The sequence below is a fragment of the Chanodichthys erythropterus genome, chromosome 19 (assembly GCF_024489055.1).
Source record: "Chanodichthys erythropterus isolate Z2021 chromosome 19, ASM2448905v1, whole genome shotgun sequence".
NCBI classification, from domain to species: domain Eukaryota; kingdom Metazoa; phylum Chordata; class Actinopteri; order Cypriniformes; family Xenocyprididae; genus Chanodichthys; species Chanodichthys erythropterus.
The window spans coordinates 17,393,861-17,405,752 of NC_090239.1; the positions used below are offsets into that span (position 1 = coordinate 17,393,861).

At 36.7% G+C, this 11,892-nt stretch overlaps 1 protein-coding gene across 2 annotated transcripts in view; it reads left to right on the plus strand.

Moving 5' to 3' along the window:
* The window catches only part of neurl4 (neuralized E3 ubiquitin protein ligase 4), a 38,034-nt gene extending 28,316 nt beyond the window's left edge, over nt 1-9,718 (plus strand). For both annotated transcript variants that reach the window (XM_067369014.1, XM_067369015.1), the window contains 11 exons: nt 663-761; nt 863-1,015; nt 1,113-1,277; nt 1,873-2,031; nt 2,220-2,399; nt 3,283-3,376; nt 3,464-3,571; nt 3,720-3,864; nt 3,957-4,069; nt 4,195-4,354; nt 7,694-9,718. In XM_067369014.1, the coding sequence (XP_067225115.1) occupies nt 663-761; nt 863-1,015; nt 1,113-1,277; nt 1,873-2,031; nt 2,220-2,399; nt 3,283-3,376; nt 3,464-3,571; nt 3,720-3,864; nt 3,957-4,069; nt 4,195-4,354; nt 7,694-7,898 (1,581 nt within the window). In that variant the 3' untranslated portion in view covers nt 7,899-9,718. The remainder of the gene's footprint in view (nt 1-662; nt 762-862; nt 1,016-1,112; nt 1,278-1,872; nt 2,032-2,219; nt 2,400-3,282; nt 3,377-3,463; nt 3,572-3,719; nt 3,865-3,956; nt 4,070-4,194; nt 4,355-7,693) is intronic.
* The last annotated feature ends 2,174 nt before the right edge of the window (nt 9,719-11,892 follow it).

The window sequence follows — 11,892 nt, forward strand, 5'->3', positions numbered from 1 at the left end:
TCTTATGCTAACCAAGGCTGCATTTATTTGATCAAAAATACAGTAAAAACAGTCAAATTGTGAAATATTATTACAATTTAAAACCTTTTCTATTTTAATACATTTTAAAATGTAATTAATTCCATTGATGGCAAGATGAAGCCATCTTGTGTTCTCATGGTTTATGAGAACATAAATGTGTATAATAACATGGGTATTACAATGTAAACCGAATGGCTTAAAAAAACATACTAAAAGGTGTTTTTTTTTTAATTCAAAAAATGCAGACAGTTTTCTGTGATGGGTAGTTTTAGGGGTAGAGGTAGTGTAGGGGAATAGAATATACAGTTTGTACAGTATAATAACCATTACATCTAAGGAGAGTCCCTGTTAACCACATAGACAAGTATGTGTGTGTGTTTCTTTTTTTTCCCCTTTTGTGTCCATTGAATTCTGTGTTTGTTTGTTTATTTATTTAAAAAAAAATCAAGACCAGTTGGGGTTTGTGCAGAATTAGTATTCATCAGAGCTAAAAATACTGCACTCCTATTGGTAGCTGAAAGTATAAACATTTGCACAAAATATTTAATAAACCAACACACAAGGGACAGATGTGTTCAGTTTTGTGAATGATTGGTATCTACATTCTCTTACACCTCTCTTCTTTGTTTATCGTAATATAGGTGGGAAATCGTGTTGGGGTGAAGAGATGCAGCGACGATACAATGCACATTCTCATTGATGGAGAAGACATGGGACCAGCAGCCACTGCAGTGGCGAAGGTACCAGTATCTTTCTACATCTGTTAGTGGTGAACGTGATTTTTTTTTTTTTTTTTTCAGTTTTATGGTCTGCTCACCCATATTTATACTTCATGTTTCAGAACGTATATGCAGTTTTGGACCTGTATGGAAAGGTGACGGCCGTGTCCATTGTCAGCTCCACGTTAGTTGAGGATTCGGAAAGTGTGAAAGCTCCCTCGCTCTCATCCGACAGCTGCAGCGAGGGAGAGGAGGACAGCACTCCTGTCAGAGAGGTGTGCCATCTCAAAGCATCATATTTTGAGGCTTTATCTGTTATATTTTAATCTCACACTTAAATCTTTTTTTTTTTTTTTTCATTCTCCAACTCAGTGTGAGAATGAGCCTCCACTGGCTCCCACAGTCATGACGTTTTTAGAGAATCATGGAAAAAATATCCAGCTGTCCAATCAGAACCTGACTGCTGCCCGGGTATCCAGCTACAACCAGGGACTTTTGGTCACAGCGCAAGCTTTGCCCCGCCAGCAGCTATTCCAGGTGTGTGTGAGTGTGTTTGGAAGTGACAGACTGTGTCAATAGCTATGTTTCCATCCAATGTTGTGAATTTAACTTGTGCACAAAATTGGAAAATGGCATAAAATCTTTGCGAATAAAGCATTGTTTCCATCCCATGTGTTCAAGAGAACAAAATCTTCACTTCCTAGGAAATCGGTGCAAAATATCTGCAATAAAAATGGAAGTTGCCGGAATCGGGGGAAGCTACTGTGGCTCTTTTTTTCCTACATCATAACATCATGTCTCAGATGGCGCATACGAAACGCAATAAATGCTGTCATGTTATCTTGCGTTCAGAGGCTTATGTGTGGTTTTGGGAATGCAATCATGTGACACTGTTCTGGGAGGTCACTATATAAACACTATTTTGATGACAGAATTTGGCAATCAAACCAACATTTGAGATACTATGCAATGAAATTGGTCAGCTGGTTATTCCAGTTATTACATCCTCTGTTGAGGCAAAGTCACAAGTTTATTTTATTTTTTATTTTTTTGCACATTGAGGGATTTATTCTGTAAATGATATGGAAACATGGCTTGTGTGATGCTAATTGTTTCTCCATCTCTTTCTCAGTTTCAGATAGACCGTTTGAATCCATCATGGACGTCCTCCCTGTCACTGGGTGTGATTGGTCATTCACCAGACCGTCTAAACTTTCCTTCCACAGCTTGCTGCCTTAAACGCTCAGTCTGGCTGCTGCAACGAGACTCTGTTTTCCACAACTCGCTGAAGGTGATATTCAGTTTTATCTTCCTATCCCTGATCCTTACATCCTTATTTTGTCTCTGTGCTTTTACTTCATTCCTCTCATATGATATTTATGTTTTTTATTTTATTTTCTGATTTTTGTGTGCTTAATGTCCAGTTTCTTTACATTATTAGTATCGTTCCTAACCTCATTCTCTCTCTTATTTCCTCAGATTTGTGAGAACTATGGTCCTAACCTCGACACCTGTCCTGAAGGGACAGTTTTGGGGCTGTTGGTGGACGGTAGTGGTTGTCTCCATCTGTTTGTTAACGGCATGGATCAGGGCGTAGCAGCCCAGGACATCCCGAGTCCCTGTTATCCACTCATTGACCTTTACGGCCAGTGTGAACAGGTCAGAACCTAACTGTAATATCCTATAACTAATTAGGCCTCAACAAAAATGTCTCTTGTTTTATTTCCCCTGCCGACATTTTTCACAGGCTACACCACAAAAAATAGTATTTTAAGTATATATATATATATATATATATATATTTTTTACATCTTTTCATGAAAGGCAGAAAATATTAATTTCTTTAATTATTTTTTTTTAATTGATATAATATTAAATATTTTTACATGCCCTGCCAAAATTTTCACAGGCTGCACCACAAAGAAATTAGTTATGTCTTAATAAATAGTTAGTTAATAGTCATTTAAGATAAATAAATAAATACATTCATTCAACATTTTTTTGATTGACAACATTTTCACAAAAAAAAAAAAAACTGTAATTTGAGTATTTTATTTTACATCTTTTTATAAATGTCAGAAAATATTTAAATGAAACATTATTATTAATGCTATTTTATATGATATTTACTGTTTTACTTACCCTGCCAACAATTTTAAAGGTTGTATCACAAAAAAGTGTAAATATATATTTTTTATATATATAAAACACTATTAAACATTTTTAACATTATTTTATATGATATTCAATATTGTTATCTGCCCTGCCAACATTTTCACAAAAATGAGTAACTTGAGTAATTAAAAAAATTACATATTTCTTGTCAGAAAATACTATTTTATTAAACATTTTATTATTAATGTTGGTGTCATTATTATTATAGCCTATTTATATTTGTAATATGTCAATAATATGAGATGTTAATATATTGGTGTAAATATATATATATATATATATTTTTTTTTTTTTTTATGGTCTCCTTATGAAAGCTTTGTTTAGATGCACAGGAAATGATTGTCTCCTGTTGGTGTTGTATACTTAGGTGACTATAGTGACAAATCACGTGCCGGTGGTTGGCGGGGAACGAGGAGACATGCGTTGTCAGGGTGACATGGAGAAGGCTGATATGGTGGATGGTGCGTGAAGTTTTGACCTCATGTCTTACAGTGACTTTTGTTGTCACTCTGCTTTACCCGTACATGCGTGCTGTCTGTTTGTGGCAGGTATAAAGGAGAGTGTCTGCTGGACGCCACCTCCTGAGGTCAACCCCAATAAGACGTGCGAGTATCAGGCGCTATGCTCTAGATTCAAAGACCTGCTCACACTGCCTGGTACGACTGCATTACACCAATAAAGCTTTTTGGGCACAGACTGAATATGAACTTTCTTATTTGCAATTTTTCAGCACTTTTCTGATTTTTTTTTTCTGATGGTATATTTACTGAAAGTCTTGCCGTCCCACCTCGTCCACTTTTTCAGATGGTTACTTTAATGAGGATGCAAAGTACAACCTATGTTACTGTGAGTCCTGTCACAAATTAAGAGGTGATGAGGCCTATTACAAGCGAGGGGAGCCTCCCAGAGACTACGCTCTGCCGTTCGGCTGGTGCCGCTTTGCACTCCGGTCAGTTGCATTTAAATTAATTTAAACTCTGATAATATGCATATTATTTAGCATTAATTGCTTACAAAGACTTCTCGTCTGTCTTTTAACAGAATCAAGACCCACTGTGAAGTCTCCAATGCCTTCAAAAAGTGGCATATTGCATACCATGGCACTAGTGTCGGCTCCCTTAGACGCATCCTGGACCATAACCAGCTCTTGTCAGGTTAGTAACCGCCAAGCAAAATGTTTTGTTTTCGTTGATCTGATAATGAAATGCATGAATGTGTGAATTAGAGGGAGATCAGAATATTTTTGCACAGCTGAGCTTCTCTGTTTTCCCCTGAGCAGAATCGTCCTCCATTTTCTCTTCCTCCCCGGTGAAGACAGAGGGTCACGGCAGCTACGGGGAGCCCGAAGAGAACAGCGCACCAGAGCGAGAGATTCCACGTGTGCAGCTTTCTCCAACAATGCGCTACTCTGGCCTGGAGGCCTTTGCCCCCAAAGTGCAGTAAGTCAATAGCAGTACTTCCAAAGAAGAAGACCAGAGAGAATATAGCATGATTGTCTAGAAAGTGCCCATATTATGCATTTTCAGATATTACCTTTCATGTAGGCATGTGACGGTATAAAATTTTCATGTTGCGATTAATTGATGAAGCTTTTATCACGATATTATCACGGGACTACACGGTATTATCACGGTTTAAAATGCAAAACAGATTAAAATGCAAAAGAATTAGGCTATAAAGAACGACAGATAACACTTTATTTAATGCATTAACTAAGATTGAGCAATAGCTACATTTGTTACAGAAAGTGTTATTTTTTGTTAATGTTAGTTTAGAAACACAACTGATCATTGTTAGTTTTATCTCAGGTCCATTAAATAAGTTATTTTGATTTTAGTAATGTTATTAAATAGTAACTAAGAAATTAACATTAATTAATAATAATTAATACTTTATAAGTATTTTTATTGTCAGTTTAGTGATAATGAATTAACATGTTAACTAATGAAGCTGTATGTTTTCAAAGTTTTACTGAACAATAAAAAATAATCAGAACATTTCTAATCATTAGGGCATGTTGTAGTCCAGATTAAAATATAAAAATGTTTAGGTTTGAAAATAAATATCCTTTTAAGTCTTTTTTAAGTATTCAGTATTTGGTGCTGTGATGAACAACACTGAGATTAAAAAAAAATGAATGGCTGTTTGAAGCATTTTAAAAACTTCACTAGCGCAGTTACTTTGTTTGCATGGTTTCCGTGCTAACCGCTGCACGCTGCTGTTCCATCAGCGCCCTCTGCTGTCAGAGAGTGAACGTGCACTTTCATTCAGCTCGTCTCCTTCACTCGTTCTGCCATGTGCTTCTCGTGCACGTTGGGATTGACGCAGAATACAGCAGTGTTGTGCAATTTATACGATTGATGGGTAAAGTATTTTTAATTGCCTTATAAAAAATTAATAATTGGTAATAAATTATTGTTTACTGTATTCTGAAGTGCCGACGATTACAATATCGTGCATATTCATTATCGCGATTTATAACATTACCGAATATCGGCACAAGTCTACTTTCATGTAGTGTGTCATATAGCTGTATGTGAGTGTAAAAGGTCTGCAGAGTTTCAAAGCTCAAAGTGCATGATAAATAGAAGAAAGAACTGATTCTGAACTGCCTGAAATGAGTCAGCAGTAATTCCTGTCAAATGTCAGCCTATGGTCTTCATTGGTTGCCCACCAACAACGTCTACTTTGACCTGCTCTCAAACACTGTATTTGTAGCTGAGGCCTGGAAGCGTTTGGTTTGTGTTTTTTTTTTTTTTTTAGAGATTAAACAGATCGTCGTTGATCCATGATTCGTACGGACCAGGCCCCACGGTTTGGCACGCATGTGACTTGCAGATTAAGCGCAAGTTTAACCACCATAGAGTGAAAGTTTATAATTTGCACATGTTTTGTCTTTCTAGTTTACAAATTCAATAGATTTTAAACCATTCCACCGCTAGAATAGGCAAAAGAGAATGTAATTCGGTACTTAAATGCTGTTATCTGTGCGCACAGCTGCACACACTCGAAGCGTGCACACAAAGACAGAGGTGCGTTTCAGGTTTGATTCCTCTTTGATTGATTCCTCTTTCACATCTCCTTGCACTTGGATGGACATATACACACAAAATTGTCAAAATACCCATCTCTGCAAAGTCTCGTAAACAGTCGCTTATGTCTTAAAGGGTTAGCCTCCATAGCCAGCAATGACATTTCCTCTCTCAAGATCCATTAATGTACTAAAAACATATTTAAATCAGTTCATGTGAGTACAGTGGTTCAATATTAATATTATAAAGTGACGACAATACTTTTGGTGCACCAAAAAAACAAAATAACAAATCATATAGTGATGGCCGATTTCAAAACACGGAGCATAATGAATCAGCGTGTCGAATCATGATTCAGATCGCGTTTCAAACCGCTAAACTGCTGAAATCATGTGACTTTGGCGCTCCGAACCGCTGATTCATAACGCTCCGAAGCTTCATGAAGCAGTGTTTTGAAATCTGCCATCACTATATAAGTCATTATATATTATTACATAGACCAATCACAACAGACTGGGCCATCTGACTAATCAGAGCAGAGTAGGTTCTCAGAAAGCAGTGGTTTAAAGATACTGAATCGTTTATCTAATTGTTTCAGACACAGTGAGAAAAGAGGTGGTGCTGTATATTATAATACTCCAATATTACAATAGGTTTACATGCATCCAAGGTCAAAAAACACTTTAAAGGTGCCCTAGAACTTTTTTTAAAAAGATGTAATATAAGTCTAAGGTGTCCCCTGAATGTGTCTGTGAAGTTTCAGCTCAAAATAGCCCATGGATTTTTTTTTAATTAATTTTTTTAACTGCCTATTTTGGGGCATCATTATAAATGAGCCTATTCAGGGCTACTGGCCCTTTAATTCTCCTGCTCCACACCCACGGAGCTCGCGCTTGCCTTAAACAGTGCATAAACAAAGTTTACACAGCTAATATAACCCTCAAATGGATCTTTACAAAGTGTTCGTCATGCATGCGGCGGATTATGTGAGTATTGTATACTGTTATATTGTTTACATTTGATTCTGAATGAGTTTGATGGTGCTCCGTGGCTAATGGCTAATGCTACACTGTTGGAAAGATTTATAAAGAATAAAGTTGTGTTTATACATTATACAGACTGCAAGTGTTTAAAAATGAAAATAGTGACGGCTCTTGTCTCCGTGAATACAGTAAGAAATGATGGTAACTTTAACCACATTTAACAGTACATTAGCAACATGCTAACGAAACATTTAGAAAGACAATTTACAAATATCACTAAAAATATCATGTTATCATGTCAGTTATTATTGCTCCATCTGTCAGTTTTCGCTGTTGTTCTTGCTTGCTTACCTAGTCTGATGATTCTGCTGTGCACACATCCAGACGTTCTGCCCTTGTCTAATGCCTTTCATAATGTTGGGAACATGAGCTGGCATATGCAAATATTGGGGCGTACACCCCGACTGTTACGTAACAGTCGGTGTTATGTTGAGATTTGCCTGTTCTTCGGAGGTCTTTTAAACAAATGAGATTTATATAAGGAGGAAACAATGGCGTTTGAGACTCACTGTATGTCATTTCCAAATTAAATTTTTCATTCGAGGGCACCTTTAATATTATAAGAAAATTTGTATTTTTGGACCTTGAATGCATGTTAACCCATTGTAGGAGACCTTTAAAACAAAATGAGGAACATTTTTAAAATTGCATAGTAAGGGAACTTTAACACACAAAATGTTGACAGATATACTTTTCTGTGCAGATTCCGAGACCCACGTTCCCTCCGCTGTCACCAGGCCCAGGTTGGCTTCCAGGTGTGCGTACGGCCAGGCTCGTACAAAGTGGGGCCGTCATCGCTGGGGATCAGCGAGCCCCTCGACCCTCGATTCAGCAATGCGGAAATTGAGTGGATCACCAAGGAGAAAGGAGGCACGCTCCTGTACGGCCTGCTCATACGGGTGGAGTAAAAAGAGACTCAAGCGAGGATATCAGCATCATCTTCCTCACTATCAACCAAATTTCAGCGCTAAGGCGTTGAGGAGTTAGCATTATTTTGCTGCCCAGACTCATTCATCTCTGCATGTTTCAGACATACTTTTGTGTTCGTTGCATTTTGAAGGATGGTGATGATAATCTCCAGAGACAAAGACACTGCCTGCACTTTATGTTTCGGACACTGGTGGGCGATTTTTAGTCTTTCTCATTAAATTCACTCGCTCAGCAGGCTCTCCATTATTTTTTTTCTGTCTCTTCATACATCTAAATCTATGTATCACCCCCTCAGAATTGTTTTTTTTTTTTTTTTTGCGCTTTTGGAGCCTGTTTTCACAGAAATAAAACTGGACTGGAGCAACACAAAACCACCTATTCATAGCACAGCCCTGGATTTATACTCGTGTTTTTCTTAAGACTTGCAACGGACAAATCAACCTGGAAATAACCAAGACCTGTTTCAACAACAACAACGTTAAGAAATGTCGGCAAAATCACCTAATCAGGAAGAGACTCAGTGTTACTGTTGTTTATTTCATCGCTTTGTTTACTCACTTTACAGATTCTGCTCTATATTTGGTTTTTATAGCTGTGTATTTATTCACAATTGACAGTACATGCAGTGTTTAGTGGATTAAAATAACTACATAAAGACAGGAAGCTAAGAAATGTCTCGGATGGCAAGAAAATTTTTTATTGTGAATACACGGATATAACTGTCTGTAACCATCTATGGAGTGGGACTCTCCATCTAACCTTTTAAACCCATAAAATCAATTTTTCACTTTAATTGTTGCAAAAGTACATAATTTAACTGAATGGATGCATAAAACAGAATTTCGCCCTCACCCCAAAGCACTAAAAAGAGCTGGAGAAGAGATTTATAAAGCTATAAGTGTATTTGTGTGTCCGTTTCGGCCAAATGCGTGTCTTTGCATCGTTCGCTGCCCATTATTTAAGGTCAATCACCTGTGGGAGTTCTTGTCTTATGTTTGACATGCTTCACTGCTTTAGATGTTGTTTACACGTTGTGTTTGGGTTTGTCTTCTGTTCTGAAGTAACGTGTGCTGATAAGCCCATTCGTTTACTCACAAACTTTATTGTAAGAACTAGGGTGTAGGTGTTTCTGAAATTAATGGTGGCAGGTACAAAAAAATCAAAAGGTCTGTTTATTTTCTACATTCAACATCCTGTTCAACAGGAAGGACTGTTTATTCAACTATCAGGTTGATGTGCCTGAACTCATGAGGAATCATGGGAATTGAAGTCATCTACTCGAATACCTGACCCCAGGATTGGTGTTTACACTGGGAATGTGATTTCTTTTTAATAGATTGTTTACTCAATGCTAGACTTATTGCCATTTTTTTTGTATTCTCTCATGACTAAGGTTGCACAATTGTAAGCCCTTGCTGGAAAAATGACAACAAAAAAATCAACTCTCTTTTGATTGTATCTAGACTTACAGTACCCTCTGTGAAGGCATATCTATCCATTTTTTTTATTTTGTTGCCAATATGACATACTTGAGTGTACATTTTGCATTAGTAATCCCGCTTTATTGCCAAGGGCGATGTCGGAATGAATGCTTGCTATGTAAATTGGAAAATGTGAAAACACAGGGTTCATGTTGGCCCATTGCTGCTTTTTCAGTTGTTTGTATTATTTGTTCATGTTTGTGTTATTATTTTTTTTTATGTATTTACGTTGTGTTGTACAGCCTGTTAAATAACACTAACATTAACATTACCTTCCTGGTTTGTAAGAAAATAAAAATCCAAAAAAGAGACAGTTATGCACAACATATGGAAAATGTTTCTGTGTCTTCAATTAGTTCTGGGTTACTATCATCAAATAATCTCTCCAAAGTTGTCATTACTGTAACGCAAAACAAAACAACCATTGGCCTTATAAACGAAATATTGTGATAACACTCAGTAATTAACACTCAGCAACCCAATCTAATTAATATTTTACAATTTTTATATGCACTACTATTTAAAAATTTGTGGTGGATAAGATTAAGGTTATTTAATGTTTTTGAAAGAAGTCTCTTATGCTTGCCAAGGCTGCATTTATTTAAAGGTGCCCTAGAATTAAATATTGAAATGATATTGGCATAGTTGAATAAAAAGAGTTCAGTACATGGAAAAGACATACAGTGAGTCTCAAACTCCATTGTTTCCTCCTTATATAAATCTCATTTGTTTAAAAGACCTCAGAAGAACAGGCGAATCTCAACATAACACCGACTGTTACGTAACAGTCGGGATCATTAATATGTACGCCCCCAATATTTGCATATGCCAGCCCATGTTCAAGCCATTAGACAAGGGCAGAATGTCTGGATGTGCACAGCAGAAAAATCAGACTAGGTAAGCAAGCAAGGACAATAGCGAAAAATGGCAGATGGAGCAATAATAACTGACATGATCCATGATAACATGATATTTTTAGTGATATTTGTAAATTGTCTTTCTAAATGTTTTGTTAGCATGTTGCTAATGTACTGTTAAATGTGGTTAAAGTTACCATTGTTTATTACTGTATTCACAGAGACAAGAGAGCCGTCGCTATTTTCATTTTTAAACACTTGCAGTCTGTATAATTCATAAACACATCTTCATTCTTTATAAATCTCTCCAACAGTGTGTAATGTTAGCTTTAGCCACAGAGCACAGCCTCAAACTCATTCAGAATCAAATGTAATACATCCAAATAAATACTATACTTACATGATCCGATGTATGCAAGCAGCATGCATGACGAACATCTTGTAAAGATCCATTTTGAGGGTTATATTAGCTGTGTGAACTGTGTTTATGCTGTTCAAGGCAAGCGCAAGCTCTGGGGGAGGGGGAGCACGAGAATTAAAGGGGCCGCAAACTATATATCGCTGCATAGTTAATGATGCCCCAAAATAGGCAGTTAAAAAAATGAATAAAAAAAAAGCTGTGGGGTATTTTGAGCTGAAACTTCACAGAAACATTCAGGGGACACCTTAGACTTATATTACATCTTTTAAAAAGAAGTTCTAGGGCACCTTCAATCAAAAATACACAAATATTGTGAAGTATAATTACATTTTAAAATAATTGTTTTCTATTTTATTACATTTTTAAAATGTGATTTATTTGAGTTGGCAAAGCTTAATTTTTCAGCAGTCTTCAGTGCCACATGATCCTTCAGAAATTATTCTAAATTTCATTCTCAAGGAACATTTTTAATTATCAGTGTTAAAAACAGTTGTGCTGTTTTATGTTAATGTGGAAATTGTGATACATTTTTTCCATTTCTTTTCTTTAAATCCTCAGATCACTACCTTCTCAAACTTTGATGGTTGGAGTTGACTTTAGTGTAAGTACAGTTAAATCCATGAATTCAACTACCAGCATTTTAGATCCAGTCTTGTATCGATCTGCCCTCATATGACTTCAGTTGTGAGTTCTGGAATTGTTCCTCCAATTGTTTCTGACTTGTCCAACTATAAGCCTATTTGTGACCTTCCATTTTTGGCTAAAGTTCTAGAGCGTGTTGTGGCTACTCAGTTAAATAATCACCTAGCACTGAACAGTCTTTTTGAAGCTTTTCAATCTGGTTTCAGAAAAGGGCATAGTACTGAGACAGCTTTAGTGAGGGTTGTAAATGATCATATTGCGGCTGATTGTAGTGCAAAATCTTGGTCTTGTTAGACCTCAGTGCTGCATTTGACAACATTTGCCATTCTGTTCTGCTGGACAGGCTGCATAGTTGGCTACGTCTTTCTGGAACAGTATTCAGTTGGTTTCAGTCTTATTTAACCAATCGTGCCCATTTTATTAAATTTGAGTAATCACAAATCTGATACCGTGTCTGTTCGACAGGGAGTTCCTCAGGGTTCGGTGTTGGGCCCATTTTATTTAACATATACATGCTTCCACTTGGGCAGATTATCAGGAAATACAGTCTTGGGTATCACTGTTACACAGA